This window comes from Orussus abietinus, unplaced genomic scaffold, assembly GCF_000612105.2.
Source record: "Orussus abietinus isolate OABI.00-Male unplaced genomic scaffold, Oabi_2.0 scaffold408, whole genome shotgun sequence".
Taxonomy (NCBI): domain Eukaryota; kingdom Metazoa; phylum Arthropoda; class Insecta; order Hymenoptera; family Orussidae; genus Orussus; species Orussus abietinus.
In genome coordinates this window covers 22801-43698 of record NW_019394553.1, presented here as the reverse complement: position 1 = coordinate 43698, position 20898 = coordinate 22801, and the positions used below count along the sequence as shown (strand labels likewise).

General features: G+C 44.8%; 1 protein-coding gene across 1 annotated transcript in view; it reads left to right on the top strand.

Annotated features, from left to right (window-relative positions):
* Window positions 1-20050, top strand: part of LOC105698363 — a 52810-nt gene extending 32760 nt beyond the window's left edge. The window contains exons 2-4 of the mRNA XM_023432677.1: window positions 18208-18276; window positions 18358-18409; window positions 20019-20050. Coding sequence (XP_023288445.1) covers window positions 18208-18276; window positions 18358-18409; window positions 20019-20050 — 153 coding nt within the window. The remainder of the gene's footprint in view (window positions 1-18207; window positions 18277-18357; window positions 18410-20018) is intronic.
* The last annotated feature ends 848 nt before the right edge of the window (window positions 20051-20898 follow it).

Sequence of the window (20898 nt, the reverse complement as noted above, 5' to 3'; positions counted from 1 at the left end):
GGTGAAGTTTACTTTTCTCAGTGAAGCATCTCTGGGGAAAATTTTCTTCAAATTTGAGGTTATTGCCTCGAAGAGGAGCGAGGAATCGGTCTCGAAGACTCCGAGGGTTTTTGCGGCCACCCCGCGGATCGCGTCTGCCACCCCCGCGGCCACCCACCCGGTCGCTGAGTGCGCTGGTAAAACAGCCCCTTAAAACGGTTTTACGGCCCTGCACGGGGCGCAACGACGTCTAGACGCCAGGGCCGTAAAGTTTGACCTACTCACCCCCAACTCCGGGGCGCCTCTGCACTTCCGCCCTCCTTCGCCGCCCCCGCCACCCCGAACCACCCTCCGCCGCCCGCCACCCACCACCCACCCAGCCTCCCGGCGTCCCTTAGACCTAATCCCAGGACCTTGGAACTGGGGCAAAGGGTTGCGGAGGGCCCATGTAGATGCGGACCAACCCTTCCCGGTCCGGGATCCTCTCTCACCCCGTTTTAGAAATTGATGTACTCATTTTCCTGCTGTCCGAGACCCATTACCATACGAGAAAAATGTTTCGGCCCTGTCCCTTAAGGTGAAGTGAAACACGTCGAGGAACTTGATCGACGTCGATAAGTAAGATTTTTCTTAATGCCTACGTTGCCGACGTTCGTTTTTATATTGACAGATGTGTCGAATTATATTGGGTATTGTACCAAATGACATACTCCCCCTGTCGTTTTCGTACAATAATTATAAAGAAATCGAAGTAAAACTCCAGAAATCCTCTGGATTCATGCTTTCTGGGGCCCTAATTGGCTGCAGCGGGACCCCCTCCGTCATCTGTGATTTACAGGTCAATTAAATTTTCACTCCGAGACCTCGTATTCCCATCGTTTTAGCATAGAAGCGCATACAACACTTTTTTTGCCTTTATCCCGTTCTAATCCGAGTTTATCGATTACCAGACTGTTCTAAATTGTCGTAAAATTGTCCTGGCCCTTTCGATTCTCATATCAGAGCCTTCGATGATTGTATATTGATCGAAATATGAGAGCTCGACGCCATTTTGGTTCAGGTCTGGACTGAGTTGAATACATTTTTTATTTAAATCCAAATTTTGAATGTGTCAGGACAATTCTTAGATCATCAGGAGTGACGTGTCAAAGTTTCGGACAGTTTGGTCTAATACCCTTAAAAAAAAAGTGTTGCATTCGAATCGACTGATTTGAAGGGGGTTTCACTTCACCTTAAGAGGATGTGAAAGTGGCATATGAAGGGTCGGTCGTTCATGAAACTTTTCGTTGAACTAGGTATACCTAATCGATTTAAACCTTACAATATAAATATGGAGGGTGTAAGGAAGGTCCTAAAACTCATGAAATTTCATTTTTCTATTTACTTCGTTTATAGGTATTTTTAAAGTTTGTTATAAAGGTGAAATTTTATGAGTTTGAGGACCTTCCTTATACCCTCCATGTTCACGTTATCCTAAATTGTCGTACAATTGTCCTGACCCTTTCGTTCCTCATATCAGAGCCTTGAATAATTGTATATCGATCGAGATATAAGAGCTCGACGTCATTTTGCTTCTGGTCCGGGCTAAGATAATAAATTTGTTTGAAAAATTCAAATGTTCAATCTGTCAGAACAATTCATAGATGATCACGAGTCATGTGTCAAAGTTGCGGACAGTTCGATCGAATACCTTTAAAAAAAAAAGTGTCTTATTCGTATCGACTGATTTGAGGGGGGGGTTTCACATCCCCTTAAAGGTCTTCTGCCCCGTCAATCTGGCATCCATTAATCGCTTGAAAATTCATACGAAAAACCCTTCCCCGACTGAAAGCCATTCTCCCAAAAATCCAAATCCCCGTCGCCCTTCCATTTCCATCAATAGTCCATGACATCTATCGACCGAACACTTCCCGACCATCTATTTCCCAAGACTTACCCAGCCTCTCAAAATCGTTTCCTTCCTCCGAAATGTTCTCCAAGTCACCCCGAAGGAAACCCTGCGTTTCCTTTCCCCCTGTGTCTAGTATAGGGGGAACCCACCCTACCGGAAGCGCGCGTTAATTTTCCCTGGTTCGAAAATGATTTCTTCTGGAAAGCAGGTCCCTTATAATCAGCTGGTGGGTCAAACTGACGGGCCAGGGCTGCCTCCGACGAAACGATGGGACGACGAGCTTGGGCCCCCTCCGATGAAAAGTCTCCCCTAGGCTCAGCTGTCCATAGTAGCTCTATCCTTGCCCAGGGCACCCGAGGACACGTCCGTGTTCTCTACATGGTCGTGCACGTGGGTAATTCCCCATTTTTTAGACGTTTTTCACGTATATCTTCTCTGGTTCGAAAATGATTTCTTCTGGAAAGCAGGTCCCTTATAATCAGCTGGTGGGTCAAACTGACGGGCCAGAGCTGCCTCCGACGAAACGATGGGACGACGAGCTTGGGCCCCTCCGATGAAAAGTCTCCCCTAGGCTCAGCTGTCCATGGTAACTCTATCTTTGCCCATAGCACCCAAAGTCACGTCCGTGTCCTCTATACAGGCGTGCACGTGGGTAATTCCCAATTTTTTTACATGTTTCGTGTATATCTTCTCTGGTTCGAAAATGATTTCTTCTGGAAAGCAGGTTCCTTATGAACAGCTGATTGGCCGAATTGACAGACCAGGACTGCCAACGACGAGGTTGGGCCTCCTCCGATGAAAAGTCTCCTCTAGGTTCAGCTATCCATAGTAGCTCTATCCTTGCCCAGGGCACCCGAGGACACGTCCGTGTCCTCTATACAGGCGTGCACGTGGATAATTCCCCATTTTTTCGACGTTTTGGCGTATATTTTCTCTGGTTCGAAAATAATATCTTCTGGAAAGCAGGTCCTTTATAATCAGCTGATTGGCCGAATTGACGGACCAGGGCTGCCAACGACGAGGTTGGGCCTCCTCCGATGAAAAGTCTCCCCTAGGCTCAGCTGTCCATAGTAACTCTATCTTTGCCCAAGGCACATGAGGACACGTCCGTGTCCTCTATACAGGTGTGCATATGGGTAATTCTCTATTTTTTCTACGTTTTTCGCGTATATTTTCTCTGGTTCGAAAATGATTTCTTTTCGAAAGCAAGTCCCTTATAATCAGCTGGTTGGCCGAATTGACGAGCTAGAGTTGCCAACGACGAGGTTGGGCCTCCTCCGATGAAAAGTCTCCCCTAGGCTCAGCTGTCCATGGTAACTCTATCTTTGCCCAAGGCACCCGAGGACACGTCTGTGTCTTCTACACAGGCGTGCACGTGGATAATTCCCCATTTTTTCGACGTTTTTCACGTATATTACGCAACAAAGTAGTTTACCGGAGAAAATCGTAAAAACCAGAAAATTACGTTTCCAATAAGAAGAATTCCGCGGATGGAAGACATACGGCTTCTGCTAGGTTATGAACGTTTTTTAGCACCTATGTAAACATGTAAATCTTTCAAGGAATAATTAATTAATTTCCCGCTTGTATTCGAAATTCTTTAGAGTTCCACGTTTTCAATTTGGCGGATTCCCCAGATGCACGATATATGTATTCGCAAGGTTTACATCTTTTAGCGCCCATATAATCACGTAAAAATTGTTAAGAAATAATTACTCCGGCGATTGTGCCCAAATTCTTTCGACTTAACTCTGTTTAATACCAAATTTCTAATTGGATGTTATTTTTTATTTAAAAAAAGAAGGGCGTAATGTACTTTCCGCTCGCGTAGATAACTAGGGACGTATTATACGTTATAATATATACGTAGAAGAGCGCGTGCATTACATGACGTATTATACGTTATAATATACACGTAGAAGAGCGCGTGCATTACATGACGTATTATACCAAAGTCTGGTCGTGCACGTCCGTGTCCCAACACGTGTAGATCCCCCTGCGTGGACTCACACGTCGCTCGAAAAGGGACACTTGACTGTGGGCTCCCACCACGTGTCACGGCTGGATGCTAACAGACAGTCTCGTCTTTTGGGGAAAGACAGAAACCCAGACCCAGGGGAGTCAAAAATTAATGTCCACCGGCTGGACTGAAATGGATTTAAAGGGACGAAACGGGGAAGAATGAATCCACATTGAATGGCACCGAATCTAGAGGAACAGGTAGAACGTGCGAACGCCATTAAGGGTGATATAAAAGGGACACTCTGTATATAATACGTCAATATATATGTATTGACAATATACATATCCAATATGTATATATATAATATATATATACATATCCAATATGTATATATATAATATATAAATAAATTGATATAAGTTATATCCCGGGACATAAGTTGTAACCCCTAATAATAGTTAACCATACGTATGAAATACTTTTTTTCTTTCCGCCGTACGTATATTGTTTCTTTTTCACAAACTATTTAATTTGGAACTATTACTTGTGTAATACTAACGTTCAAACTTTGACCGTTCGGAAATGAAGGGAAATTTTTTCTGAAACCTGCTTTTAGGAAACCCAATACTTGTGGTGTCGGGGGGACGGAGGTGAAAAGTGGGTTGATTTGAAAGATTTTATTTCAATTAACTAGGTAATTATTTGTGTGGAGGAGTCTGGGGTTATGCGGCGTATAGACGGTCCAACTATTCGGGGAATCTCGTCCGATGTACTTAATATACCCGGCCCTCTGCTAAGTATTCGATTTCCAATTTCCATGAATTATTTCCCTGCTAGTCACTTAATTAAGGCTTGCCCCGTCGATAATCGATGCTTCTAGGCTCTCCAGGGCTAATTCTCCTTTTAATGCTATTTAATTATTTCGTAATGCTCGTTTTGTTGCAAGGAATATGTTCGCCGTCCGTTAACTCGGCCGAACTGCATATAATTCCGCAGAAATTTTTAATCACGTTTCACCGTTCGTTATTTCGCTGCAAGATAATTTTAAATAATTGACAACATACTGAATCTTATTACCCTTCATCAGATTTCGCTGCCAGAGCTATTCCCCCAGTAAATCTTGCAATATCAATAACACTAAAAAGTTTAAACCCCGCGAAGATAAACAAACATAAAATTCTGGGAGTAAACTGAAAAATAATTCCCATGTATATTTACACCCTAGATCATTGGTTGTTTCGATGCCACTATTAATAACGCAAAATTACGTTGGGTGAGTAATATCCCATCAGCATCTGAATTTACCTAAAGAATAATATGGAGGGTAATCTTCCAATCAATGATAAAACTGATGGTCTTCGTATGTTAACCCAGACGTACACTTATTAATACATATTATACATGAATACGTAACCGTGATTGTAAGACACTATCCTGGGTAGGTACACACTTCTTTCGCGTCAATTCTGTAGCTCTAGACCGAGGAAAGTCAGTTCCGGAAATTGTCTGAACCATCACCGGTCAAACGCAAGCAACAACTAATGATGCGCCACTACGCACTGTCTAGGCAGAACACTTTTCGATACGTTTGACATTGTTTTTCAACAATAAGACACGGTAGAATCACGCGATTGAATAAAGACTTTCCTGGGTAGGTACTCATTTCTTTTGCGTCAATTCTGTAGCACTGGTTCGAGGAAAACCAGCTCCGGAAATTGTCTAAACCTTCACCGGTCAAACGCAAGTAACAACTAATGATGCGCCACTACGCACCGTCTAGGCAGGACACTTTTCGATGCGTTTGGCATTGTTTTCCAACAAGAAGACGCGGTAGAATCACGCGATTGAATTTAGACTTTCCTAGGTAGGTACTTCTTTCGCGTCGATTCGATAACACTAGACTGATGCAAGTCAGCTTTGGAGATTGTCTGAACCATCACCGGTCAAACGCAAGCAACGACTAATGATGCGCCACTCCACACCGTCTAGGCAGGACACTTTTCGATGCGTTTGGCATTGTTTTCCAACAAGAAGACGCGGGAGAATCACGCAATTGAATTAAGACTTTCTTAGGTAGGTACTTACTTCTTTCGCGTCAACGCGATTGAATTTAGACTTTCCTAGGTAGGTACTTACTTCTTTCGCGTCGATTCGATAACACTAGACTGATGCAAGTCAGCTTTGGAGATGGTCTGAACCATCACCGGTCAAACGCAAGTAACAACTAATGATGCGCCACTACGCACTGTCTAGGCAGAACACTTTTCGATACGTTTGACATTGTTTTTCAACAATAAGACACGGTAGAATCACGCGATTGAATAAAGACTTTCCTGGGTAGGTACTCATTTCTTTTGCGTCAATTCTGTAGCACCGGTTCGAGGAAAACCAGCTCCGGAAATTGTCTAAACCTTCACCGGTCAAACGCAAGTAACAACTAATGATGCGCCACTACGCACCGTCTAGGCAGGACACTTTTCGATGTGTTTGGCATTGTTATCCAACAAAAAGACGCGGTAGAATCACGCGATTGAATTAAGACTTTCCTGGGTAGGTACTTACTTCTTTCGCGTCAATTCGCTAACACTAGACCGATGCAAGTCAACTTCGGAGATTGCCTGAACCTTCACCAGCCAAACGCCCGCGACAACTAATGATGCGCCACTACGCGTCGTCTATGCAGAATAAGTTTCGATTCGTTTGGCATTGTTTTTCAATAAGAAGACGCGGTAGGCTCACGCGATTGAATTTAGACTTTCCTAAGTAGGTACTCACTTCTTTCGCGTCAATTCCGTAGCACTAAACTGAGGCAAGTCAGCTCCGAAGATTGCCTGAACCTTCACCGGTCAAACGCAAGTAACAACTAATGATGCGTCACTCCGCACCGACACGGCAGGACACTTTTCAATGCGTTTAGCATTGTATATCAACAAGAAGATGCGGGAGAATAACGCGATTGAATTTAGACATTCATGGGTGGGTACTTACTTCTTTTGCGCCAATTCAATAACACTAGACCGATGCTAGTCAGTTCCGGAGATAGCCCGCGACAACTAATGGTGCGCCACTTCGCACCATCTCGGCAGGACACTTTTCGTTACGATTAAATTTAGACTTTCCTAAGTAGGTATTCACTTCTTTCGCGTCAATTCCGTAGCACTAAACTGAGGCAAGTCAGCTCCGAAGATTGCCTGAACCTTCACCGATCAAACGCCCGCGACAACTAATGATGCAACACTCTGCTCCGTCTAGGCAGGACACGTTTCGACGGGTTTGTTATTGTTTTCAAACGAGAAGACGCGAGAGAATTCCGTGATTGAATTTCGGCGATTTGATTGGCTAAGTTTACATCAAAATATTTATACAGCTTTTCTGCAAACTGTGTGCACCGTATTATCTGAAAGTTTAACACGCGACTACGGAGGCCCTGAGGAAGAACGCGATGCTCGTGACATTTCAGTTTTCCCAAAGAACTCTGATCTTGGTACTACTCTAGGCTAAATAAAAAACATTTTGGTTGAAAAATTTCCACGACGGAAGAAGTCGTCATGCCCATTTGAGGTGTCTTCCTGTTATGACGAAATATTTTGTAATACCCGGTTAACAGATTAAACAATGTCCGTATAAAAAAATGGAGTGAAATAAATCTAAAAGCAATTGATCGAACTCCGATAGTATCCAACTCTTAAAAAATATCCATATAAAAAAGGGGAGTGAAATAAATCTAAATAAAGGAACGCAGCGGGATGTTTGTAAAGCTGCAGTGTCCCGACGGAGGGGTGGCAGGGGTGGGGGCGGAGGTGGAGGAGGGGGGAGAGAAGGTGGAGAGATGGTGGAAAGATGGATGGAGGGGTTGGAAGATTGGAGGTTGGTAGACGCGTAGGTTTATGGGTGGGCCGCGACCATCCGCGCGTCTGGTGCTCGGCTGCCTTCCTCCCAGTGGCTGCCGACGGTTGTAAAAATTTTACTGCGAATTGTCTGCAGACTCGCGCGGGATATTATGACCGGAAAAATAGGAAACTCCCGGGAACCCCGGAAAAAGCCGTCTGGGTCAGGCGCTTTTGCTCCATTTGGGTCAGCGATTTCTAGACGGTGGGATTGGGATTCGAAATGGGAGCTGATGTGACGCTGGACTGCTCCTACTGGGGAATTAGGAACTTATCGAATTTTGCTCTGGTCTCATTGTTTTCGAATGCGTTCGCAAAGAACTGGGTAAGCAAGTTTCTTTCTTTTGGGAAAATGAATCACGAAACGAGAATATACAGGTAGTTCGAAATGGGAGCTGATGTGATGCAAGACTGCTCCTACAGGGGAATTAGGAACTGATCGAATTTTGCTCTGGCCTCATTGTCTTCGAATGCGTTCTGAAAGGATAGGGTAGGTAGGTTCTCTCTTTTGAGGAAAGGAATCACGAAACAAGAATATACAGGTAGTTCGAAATGGGAGCTGATGTGATGCTAGACTGCCCCTACAGGGGAATTAGGAACTGATCGAATTTTGCTCTGGCCTCATTGTCTTCGAATGCGTTCTGAAAGGATAGGGTAGGCAGGTTCTCTCTTTTGAGGAAAGGAATCACGAAACAAGAATATACAGATAGTTCGAAATGGGAGCTGATGTGATGCAAGACTGTTCCTACAGGGGAATTAGGAACTGATTGAATTTTGCTCTGGCCTGATTGTTTTCGAATGCGTTTGGAAAGGACAGGGTAGGCAGGTTCTTTCTTTTGAGGAAAGGAATCACTAAACAAGAATATAGTTCGAAATGGGAGCTGATATGACACTGGACTGCCCCTACACAGGAATTAGGAACTGATCGAATTTTGCTCTGGTCTCATTGTTTTCGAATAAGGTGTTCGGAAAGTGCAGGGTAAGCAGGTTCTCTCTTTTGAGGAAAGGAATCACGAAACGAGAATATAATTCGGATTTCTATATTAGAGGAATTGACATTACTCATTCAAGCGGTTCAGAAAACGACATTCATTGTCCAGTTTGACGCGCCACGCTAAACATTGCTGATAATGACTAAGACAAAGTTTCTTAACAGAAATTACGGAATATTGCTCGGGCCTCCGTTATCTCGGAAGGGGAGTTTAATATGGACGAGGCACGCGTTTATCTGTCTTCCTCTAGTAATCATGAAACAGTTTAGCAGGATAGTTCAGGCCTGTTTGCTGAGGAAGTCGAAATGCTAAAATTATGGAACATCCTATGACTCTTTATTCATCAAGATCCAACTGGAGCACTTTTTCCCGGACAGGGAATCCGCAGATCGAGCCTACTCGAAGTTCATCTATCGAAAAGCGATTAAAGTCGGCAAAAGTCTCCGAACGGATCTCTCCAGGTCCCTTCCAGTTCGGTCCCACGATCTGCATGCGTAATCTCCGGGATCAGGGCAGCCTCCTCTGGACCCGGTCCAGTTGTCGGAGTCAGGTGTTCATCGGGAAGATCCCTAGAGGAGCGAACTCGTAAATCCCGGTTATCGGTTTATCAGCCAATAAGATCTTAACCCTCGGGACGGCATCCCTCGGGAGAATCTGGAGCAACAATTCCGGGCCAACTGTTGAGTTTTATCACTCTCCCTCTCGCGGGTGTTTCAGAAGGGCGAGCCGGCACTCGAGACGGACCACGTGTGTGCGTCTCGCCCTTCGTCTCGAGCACGTCTCGTCTTGGGTTATGTCGCCCATATAGTGTTGACGAAGAGGAAAAAAGAGCCCCCAAAAGTGATAGCGCTCCCATCTTCGAGTTCCCGCGTTGCCATCACTCGTGTGGGAACATGTGGTCTGGGGAGGAGGGCTTAATGGGGACCCGGAGATCTACGAGGGCCCGCCATTTTGGAAAGATTTTTTCCCCAGCTAATACTTTCGGTATTTACTCAACCGGTTATTTCTTGAATCGTTTTTCCACGGTTAATTTTAACATCGGAAGTATTTATAGACTCCAATCTTGAGTGGGTATCCTTTACCGAGGAGGCTGCAGCTGCGCGAGATTCCGCCATCTTGAACCTCTGCGAGATCTTTCGAATCAAATTCGGAGGTAACACCGATCCCATTGCCTGTTTATTTCATTACTCGTCCACGGCAAGTCGGTTAAAGATTTACGGGATACTTTGAGCATCCGATCCATGAGGTAGTTTCCCTGTTTTTTTTTTTTTTTTTGGAAAAGGGGCAGTTTCGATGATCATTTCGACTAGGGAGCCAGGTTCGGGGGATTTCTGGGATGCTTCGGGGTAATGGTCCCAGGGAAACACATGGGTGTTCTGTGGGACACTGCGGGTCAAAACAAGCGACCCGGCATTTTGGACCACGTGTGGAACCCAGTTGCCTAACCCTTGAGATCCATTTATCCAGCTGCCGTCGATTTATCATACCGTCTTCAGGATCTTGACCCAGAGTTGGGACCCCACCGATCGGCTCGATTCTTGGGAGCGGTGAAATTCGACGCCCCGAGCCTCGATCGGGTTACGGGACCTGGGGAAAGTCCCTAGGGTCCCCGTTGAACTCGACCACCCGCTGGCCTTTAGGGGACGCTTAGACTCTTCGGTTCCACTATTCGAATTCGAGATCCAAAACTGACTCGAAGGAGTCACCTCCGGAGAACGAGCCGAGGAAGAAGGCCCACCATCAGCATTAAGTATCATTTCTCTCACCTAGATCGTCAGAGAAAACAAGACTTAGAAAAATGGCACTGCTGACGTAGACGCGACCGTCATGGAGCTGATGGATGAGTTCGGAGTTTCCGGTCGGGACGAAGATGGCAAAGCAACAAATACCCCAACGCTCTTCCGGTCCCTAGGATATGTCCCTAAATATTAACGTGGCGGACACGAATGCCGTCCTTCCTAATGCGACGCCATGGGTGTCCGATAGGAAAGCATTGACCCAAAGCCTTCAACGAAGTTAGCAAAATGTCTACGGTTTATCTTCGTCTTTTCTTCGCAGTATTCATTATCAAGGAACAGTAGTTACGAATCGTGATGTAAAAACCACCAATACGAGAAATGCCTTTCATCTTAATCGTCTTAGTCACGGTCAGCGAGATTACGAAAATCGCTTCGCAACCCTTCGGAAGCCTCGAGGAGGACCAGGAGGAGAAATCCAGAGATCCCCCTCGAGCCCAGGTGAATCCTCTCCAGTCGCGTCACCTGCCTATCACCTGCCCGCGCCCTCCACCCCCAAAGGATGGGCCAAAAAACTTGACATAACTTTATAGATCGGGCATTCTTCCGCGGCGCTCTCGCGTCGCGACGCCGTCGTCGCGGAGTGACGTCACGGCGTCCGTTGGGCTAGGTCGCGGCGCCTCCCGCGCCGCCCCCCGCGCCGCCCCCTCCCCCCCGCGGGTGCTCCCGGCCCTCCTTCGCCTGGCGTGCCGAAAAAAGCAAGGCTCGCAGAAAGGACGCCCGGCGTCGTGGCGCTCTTTGGCTGATCAATACGCCGCCCCGTACGCGGACGGTCACGCATGTGCACCGGCCCCCTCTTTCTCCTTCTTTCTCTCTCTCCTTCCCTCTTTCTCTCCTTCTCCCTTTCTCTGTCCGCCTTCCTCGCCCGCGCGAGGTTTCCTTCTCTCTCTCCCTCTCTCCCGCTTCTCTTCCTTTCCACCCTGATTTTTTCCTCCTGTTTCTATTCCTGCATTTTTTACGCCTTTTTGCCCCCCACCCTCCACCTCCCCACCCACCGCCCACCCGGCCGCCCGGCCCCGATCTTTTTGATTTTTTTCGCCTCCTACCTACCTACCTACCGACGCCGGGCGTCGGCGTCCTTTTGCTATCGGAGCGCTCTCGACTATCGCCCCCCTTTTACCCCGCGGACCCCCCGACCCCCCGGCTTCTCCCGGTTTCCCCCCGGGTCCCCCCGCGCCCCCGCCCCTACCGCCCCTNGATTTTTAAGTCGTGGGTCTGGGTCTTTTCCGTGCTTTGGCATGTTTCGCTGGGAATTGTGGCTCCAGCAGTCTCCCTGGACCACTTGGAGTGGAGCTTTCATCAAACGCGACAACGGTTTGGCATTTTTTAGGGCACATCGCAGATGCAAATTGCAGAGATTTATCAGAGATTTTCTAATGGATTCCCCAAGGACGACTTTTCTTTATCCAGACTCCGAAGTGGCGGTCATGCGGACTTTTAAGTCGTGGTTCTGGGTCTTTTCCGTGCTTTGGCATGTTTCGCTGGGAATTGTGGCTCCAGCAGTCTCCCTGGACCACTTGGAGTGGAGCTTTCATCAAACGCGACAACGGTTTGGCATTTTTTAGGGTACATTGCAGATGCAAATTGCAGAGATTTATCAGAGATTTTGTAATCGATTCCCTAAGGACGACTTTTCATTATCCAAACTTCTCGGTAGGGATCATGTAGATTTTTAAGCCGCGGTTCTATATATTTCCGGTGCTCCGGCATGTTTCGCTGGAACTTGTACATCTCACAATCTTGCTAGATGACTTGGAACGGACCTTTCACCAAACGCAGCAACGGAATAGCATTTTTTAGGGTACATCGCAAGTGCAAATTCCAGAGATTTATCGCAGACTTTGTAATCGATTCCCCAAGGACGATCTTTCTTCAAGACACTTTGGCAGAGATCATTCGGATTTTTTAGCCGCGGTTCTGTATCTTTTCGCTATTTCTGCACGTTTCACTGGAAATTGAGGCTCCAGCAGTCTTTGTACACAACTTGGAGTGGATCTTTCACCAAACGCGACAACGGAATAGCATTTTTTAGGGTACACGCAGATGCAATTTTTAGAGATTTATCAGAGACTTTGTAATCGATTCCGCAAGGACGATCTTTCTTTCTCAAGGCTCCTTGGTAGGGGTCATGCGGATTTTTTAGCCGCGGTTCTGTATCTTTTCGCTATTTCTGCACGTTTCACTGGAAATTGAGGCTCCAGCAGTCTTTCTAGACAACTTGGAGTGGATCTTTCACTAAACGCGACAACGGAATAGCATTTTTTAGGGTACAACGCAGATGCAATTTTTAGAGATTTATCAGAGACTTTGTAATCTATTCCCCAAGAACGACCTTTCTTCATCAATACACCTTGGTAGAGTTCATGCAGATTTTTAAGGTGATATGAAACGGTAATTCTATATATATAAAACGTGAAAATATTTATAAACCTTTTCTCCAAACGGATTGCACCGAATAATTTGAAACTTTAACACGTGATTATGGAGGCTCTAAGGAAGAACGCGATGCTCGTGATATTTCATTTATCACAAAAAAATGTGATTCTGGTTCTAGTCTAGGGTAAATAATGTTGAGAAATTAAACTTCACGAGCATCGGGTTCTCCTTTAGGGCCTTCATAATCACGTGTTAACGTTTCAAATTATTCGGTGCACCCACTTCTGAGAAATGTTTCATACATATTTTCACTGTTTGGTACATATATGTATATATGACATTTTCATATCACTTAAAGGGATCCCTCCAACATTCTTGCCGTTCCATCAATCTCGGAATTTCTTCGGCTGAGTTCATCGCTCCGGTTAGAAATCCAAAGCAGACTTCGTAATTAAGCTCCGGATGCAGCGATAACGAGGTTGTCAGGATTTTTTCTTCGGACTCTTCCTCCTCGCTCTTCCATTACGGTTTTTTTTCCTTCCGAGGCACATGTGATTTTCATCCGAAACGTGAAGTTGGCTCGATGGATTCCGGATCCCGGAGCAGCGTGCATCCGAAGGCGCAAAGCGGTCCCGGAGGCATCCGGGCCGGAAGCTCTTCGTTTCTTTCCCCAGGAGGGGAGATCGGGGCCGACTCGTTTTAAGGTGGCGCATGCACCCTCCCGGGGACGAGAATATTCCTCTTCTCACCCTGGCCGCTCATTCCGCCCCCGGAACTTTCTCATCAGGATGATCCTTCAAGAGAGCCACCTGTAGCGGCGCCCTTTGGGCTCCCACGCGAGACCCCAGATGGAGTCCTTTGGGGTCCTGAGGGGTCCTGCGGGGTCCTGAGGGGTCCTGAGGGGTCCTGCAGGGTCCTGCGGGGTCCTGCGGGGTCCTGAGGGGTCCTGAGGGGTCCTGAGGGGTCCTTCGCCCACTTTCGACCACTCCGTTCCCCAGATTCCAGGGGACGCTCTGCTCCGAATTAGAGGATGACCTCGTTTCCCTTCCCAGGACCTCGGAGGTGGACCCCGACGTCCATCTTGCGGAACGACCCCCGGGAACCCTCCTTCGATTATTTCGGGATTCGGTATTTATATCCGCCGGATTTTCACCCTCGTTCCGGGGGGCCGGACTCTGATTTTGGTTACCCCAAATTGCGACATCTCGGACACGTTTCTATCGCTTAACAAAATCCACGGAAATTTACATACGTTTTTGCACTCTACATAACTGATGCTTTACATAGGGAAACGTAAAAGAGAGAAATTATGAATCAGGCAATGTATAAATGCCCGGGACATTGTGTAATTACTGCATTTTTACTTGAATTTAATGTAACATTACATTGTAATTATTGTTGTGGCGTCTAAGACTTACCATGTAGAAAAAATCGATGGAAATTTACATACATTTTTACCCCCTATATAACTGAAGTTTTGCATAAAAAGAACGTAAAATGGAATAATTACAAATCAGAAGATGTATAAATACCCGTGACATTGTGTATTTACGGCATTACTGCATTTTTACTTGAATTTAATGTAACATTACATTGTAATTCTTGTTGCGGCATGTAAGACTTACCATGTAGAACAAAATCGATGGAAATTTACATACATTTTTACACACTTCATAACTTGAGTTTCACATAGAATAATGTGTAAATATATATATAATGTGTAATATATACGTTCATACGCGATCGACATTCATCATCGTAACTTATCAGAATTACGTATTATATAATTACATATATATTTGTATATATACATATTTACACATTATATGTATGTATATATGTATGTATATATGTATGGAGAGCGAGCGCTGACTACGGTCTTGCCGAAATGGTCGCACGCAAGTGTTTACACACACAACCCGATAGAGGCGTCACAGATCGACCACAGGCGATTGCGCGAATACGTAAAATGAAAATACCGCTACATATGTAAACTTAGCCAATCAAATCATCTAAATCGTTCCACGTGATCCCCATGCGTCTTCTCGTTTAAGAACAATGCCAAACGCGTCGGAACGTGTCCAGCGTAGACGTCGCGTAGTGGCGCATCATTAGTTATCGCGGGTGTTTCGCCGGTGAAGGTTCGGGCAATCTCAGGAGCTGACTTGCATCGGTCTAGTGCTACAGAATTGACGCGAAAGAAGTGAGTACCTACCTAGGAAAGTCTAAATTCAATCGCGTGATTCTCCCGCGTCTTCTTGTTGGAAAACAATGCCAAACGCGTCGAAACGTGTTCAACCTAGACGAAGCAGAGTATTGCATCATTAGTTGTTGCTTGTGTTTGACCGGTGAAGGTTCGGGCAATCTCCTGATCTGACTTTCCACGGTCTAGTACTACAGAATTGACGCGTACGAAATGAGTACCTACGTAGGAAAGTCTAAATTCAATCGCGTGATTCTCCCGCGTTTCTTGTTGGAAAACAATGCCAAACCCATCGAAACGTGTCCAACCTAGACGAAGCAGAGTATTGCATCATTAATTGTCGCGGGCATTTGGCTGATGAAGGTTCAGGCAATTTCCAGAGCGGACTTGCATCGGTCTAGTGTTATCGAATTGACGCGAAAGAAGTAAGTACCTATCTAGGAAAGTCTAAATTCAATCGCGTTATTCTACCGCGTCTTCTTGTTGGATAACAATGCCAAACGCATGGAAACGTGTCCAACCTAGACGAAGCAGAGTATTGCATCATTAGTTGTTGCTTGCGTCTGACCGGTGAAGGTTTAGACAATTTCTGGAGCTGATTTTCCTCGGTCCAGTGCTACAGAATTGACGCGAAAGAAGTGAGTACCTACCCAGGAAAGTCTAAATTAAATCCCGTTATTCTCCCGCGTCTTCTTGTTGGAAAACAATGCCAAACGCATGGAAACGTGTCCAACCTAGACGAAGCAGAGTATTGCATCATTAGTTGTTGCTTGCGTTTGACCGGTGAAGGTTTAGACAATTTCTGGAGCTGATTTTCCNCACATTAATGGAGCCCCTCTTGGGGGGGTGATTTCATTTGACTCGCGATGAGCGCCGATTAAAGGTTTCATAAATATTCTGACTCTTTATTACGTATATATCGCACTTTCATATCACCTTAATGGAGCCCCTCTTGGGGGGGTGATTTCATTTGACTCGCGATGAGCGTCGATTAAAGGTTTCATAAATATTCTGACTCTTTATTACGTATATATCGCACTTTCATATCACCTTAATGGAGCCCCTGGGGGGAGGGGGTGGGGGGGGGTGATTTCATTTGAGTCGCGACGAGCGCCGATTAAAGGGGGAGCTGCGAGCGCGACTCGCGAGGCTTGTCGGGGGTTGTCGAAGTTGTCGGGGACAGTGGGTGGTAAGTGGGTGGTAAGTGGGTGGCAAATGGGTGGGTGTCGCCCCCGTGCGGCCTCGCTTGTTTATCTCCATAGAAACGCGAGTGATGCTCAAGGTCGCAGGGCCGCCACCCCCCGCCTCCCCCTCGGCATAAGAGGGGTCTGTGTTGCGTCTAGACCCCCCAACCCACCCCTCCTGAGAAGTCTCGGGTCCCCCACCCCCACCGGTGCCAATTATTCCCCGGGTTCTCTTTCATCGCGACTCTGACGAGCCCCTCCCCCCACCCCCACCCCCACACTTTCCTCCACGGGGTGCAATGCCACTGCGGGGGTGGTGCTGCTCACCTGTCTTCTAGACGAGATTTTCGGGAGAAAAGTGTGCGGTTCGGGGTGGAGAACTCCGGCGAGGGGGGTTTACCCCCGAGGGGGAGTCGGGGGTTGAACGGGGCATCGCCCTACTTCGTAACTCTCATTACTTGTTTTAGGGCCGGTTCGACCAACCGTGATCAGAGTACTGCTAGTTAACTGTGATTAACTAATCTCGAATTAGGATGTTTTCGGCGGTATCAACTCTGATAAGAGATAATAGAGGAATAAGGTACCGTTGTTAAGGTGTCATGAAGGGGTTAAATGCATTTAATAGGATGCGCAAACGGCACCCGAATACTTAACGCAGATAGATTTCATGATATATATAGTATTATATTATATACTATGTATATATATACCAAACGTCAAAATATTTATAAAACTTTTCTCCAAGTTGGGTGCAGCGAATTATTTGAAACATTAACATGTGATAATGGGGGCCCGAAGGAAGAACGTGATGTTCATGAAATTTCATTTTTTGAAGGAAAAAAAAAAGTCTTTTCTGGTTCTTGTTCAAGATACATACACTTTTTTTTTTTTTACAAAAATTGAATTTTCACGATCATGGCGTTCTCCCTTAGATCCACCATAATCTTAAGGAGATATGAAAGGATCATGAAATTTCACTTTTTGAAGAAAAGAAGTCTATTTTGGTTATTATTCGGGATACATACACACTTTTTTTTTTGCGTGAACATTGAAATTTCACGAGCATCGCGTTCTCCCTTAGATCCTCCATAATCTCGTGGTGCAGTTTCAAATGATTCGATGCATTCAATTTGAAGCAAAGTTTTATAAATATTTTGACTTTTTGGTATGCATGTATGACACCTTCGTATCACCTTAAAAGGTCTGAATTATCGGTGCACCCGATTAACCTTTTATGGTTTCGAGGAGCGAGAGTTTGGTTTTCATATTAGGGTGTTAAGATCCATCCGGTGACTTCGGATATTTTGAGGATTTCATTGTTCAACCCCTTCGCCGATTGCTCCGACGACCCTTGAGGTCCCTTTCGACGCAGCCCTCGTGGAAGGTCCCTTGTCGCGGGAAGACGCAACCCTTTCATGGGGGTGACACGACCCCATCGATTTTACTAAGCAAACGTAAATGGGGTAAGTGCAAAAGGCGGGGGTCGGGGGGTGCGAATTGGGGCAGCCCAGTTTTTTGCCCCCCGCGAGGCAGGGGTTGAAAAGGAATTGCTGCTTTCATTGGAAAGCTTAGGGGTGTCTGTGTTACTTGGATAGCAAAACGCTTCGCGATTCCCTTATCACCCTCCGAAATTTGCGCAACCCCCTATAGCGTAATAAAGACTTGCAGAAATATTTGTACAGCCTGGCTTAGTCACTCGTCGCAAATTATGAATTTTTTTTACTGCAATTTTTATGATATATCCTTTTTAGCGAGACGCACCCCTTGGGAGGGGAGAAGACATTATACAAAATATTGTATATAAAAACATTGTGCAAAATTAAATAATTTTATTAACATTATACAGAAATGTTGTACATAAAAACATTGTACAAAATTAAATAATTTTATTAACATTATACAAAATGAAATAACCGAATTTACTGTCTCGTTCCAGCAATGCAACCCCCACGACAAGGACAGCGACTATTGGGGTGGGAGCAGAGGGGCGAAGCAGGGCTACGAGGTGAGCGAAACTCAAGATCTAGTCGAAACTACTTTTCACTTTTTCTTTATTATAAACTCGCAGGCTACAATCTTAGCGCAGCACTTTCTGTTGCAGGCAAAGATGAACGCGGATCACAGCCAGCTGCAGAAAGGTAAGACGATAGTCCTTAACCCTTTGGCTACTAAGAGCGCCTAAAGGCGCCCCACGTTTGGTTCAATATTGCCTGCACGGTCAGAGGAATTTCGCCCATATGTTGAAATGCCTCCGTGTTGAAAGGGTTAACTATTATAGCGATATATTAAGTCGTTCAGAGAGCTCAACGAATCTCTCTAGGTTCTTCTATTCTCGCGGATATAGACAACTAGCCCTTAAAATCGACCCGTTTTGTATTCTCATAGAGAAACAATTCACACGTTTGGTCCAATATTGCATGCACGGTCAGAGGAATTTCGCCCATATGTTGAAATGGCTCCGTGGCTTTCGTTACAAGCGCCGACTTTCCCTAGTAGCATAATATATTTCTATTATATTTTCTATATATTTAACGAATATCGTACATTTTGTAAATATTTGCAAAATGTTTACTTGAAAATATTAACCCTATAATATTTGCTCCATGTGTTTTCATAATACTTTTCTAACAGATGTACAAAACGGGTCGTTTCGTTTTAATGCAAGTATTGTATTTTTTAAATATTATCTACCGAATACATTATAAACGTTTTAAAAATATTTAGAATCAAAATCATACATTTTCCTCCCATAATGAAATAGCGGGACGAAAATATTAGAAAAATTTCTCGTATTTTTTTTGAAACCAAATGAAGTGTCCGATAATAATCATAACGTAAAAAATGTATTTCTATTATATGTTTATGAATTGAAAAATTTAATTTAGATATATGTTTCTAAATTATTAAAACATGCTATTGAGATGACATTATTGTCATGCCAAGTGTGATGCCAAAATATGTCATTGAGATTTGCAAGAAATATTTTAAATATCTTCGAATTAAATCTACATGAAATGTTAAAAAATCTGTCGGTTGAGATATTTAGCAAATATTACAAAGAAATATTTAGAAATTATTCTATGCTACTAGGGTATATATCACACTTTCATATCACCTCAACGTTATCACTTGTAACGTCCTAATGTCGAAGAATCCTAGAAGAGACAATCGAGGCAGTCATTTTCGCCGATTTTTTTGAGTCGATAGATCGATGCGTGGGCCCACGTCTCGTGGAGTGTTCATGCAAGGCCCACCCACACGATCGGGCCCACGACTCGCTATGTAAACACCGGCCAGTGGGTCCGGTCCCATTGGGAACCGGTTGTGACTTTGCATCCGTGACGTAAGATCGCCGATTAGAGGCCCGGCACAAAAACACGTGTGAACGCAAATTTATCATTCGGCCGCCCCCCTCGCCACGGGGCCCCTAAGGCCCTGGGCCTTACCGCCTTCTTTTTCTCCGACTCCCGATTATCGGACGTTTTCGGCTTCCTGTTCCTCCTGGGCCCGAGACCTTTACCTGCTTCGCTTCCGGTTTCTTCTTGCCGTCTTCCTTTTCGTTAAGGGGATGTTTAAATCGTTCACTTTAAATTCACATCATTCACATCATTCATCGTCATTCACATTAAATAAAGGGCGTTGTTTAAAAAATACATAAAATTCATGCACCTTTGGTACGTAAGCTTCTAATCAAATTATGAATTTGATGTCTTAACAGTAAATATTATAAATTTTATGTCTTAACAGTGAAAATTATAAATGTGATGTCTCAACAGTGAAAATTATAAATTTTATGTCTTATGAGTTAAAATTGCAAACGGCACCCGAATACATAACGCAGATAGATTTCATGATATATATAGTATTATATTATATACTATGTATATATATACCAAACGTCAAAATATTTATAAAACTTTTCTCCAAGTTGGGTGCAGCGAATTATTTGAAACATTAACATGTGATAATGGGGGCCCGAAGGAAGAACGTGATGTTCATGAAATTTCATTTTTTGAAGGAAAAAAAAAAGTCTTTTCTGGTTCTTGTTCAAGATACATACACTTTTTTTTTTTTTACAAAAATTGAATTTTCACGATCATGGCGTTCTCCCTTAGATCCACCATAATCTTAAGGAGATATGAAAGGATCATGAAATTTCACTTTTTGAAGAAAAGAAGTCTATTTTGGTTATTATTCGGGATACATACACACTTTTTTTTTTGCGTGAACATTGAAATTTCACGAGCATCGCGTTCTCCCTTAGATCCTCCATAATCTCGTGGTGCAGTTTCAAATGATTCGATGCATTCAATTTGAAGCAAAGTTTTATAAATATTTTGACTTTTTGGTATGCATGTATGACACCTTCGTATCACCTTAAAAGGTCTGAATTATCGGTGCACCCGATTAACCTTTTATGGTTTCGAGGAGCGAGAGTTTGGTTTTCATATTAGGGTGTTAAGATCCATCCGGTGACTTCGGATATTTTGAGGATTTCATTGTTCAACCCCTTCGCCGATTGCTCCGACGACCCTTGAGGTCCCTTTCGACGCAGCCCTCGTGGAAGGTCCCTTGTCGCGGGAAGACGCAACCCTTTCATGGGGGTGACACGACCCCATCGATTTTA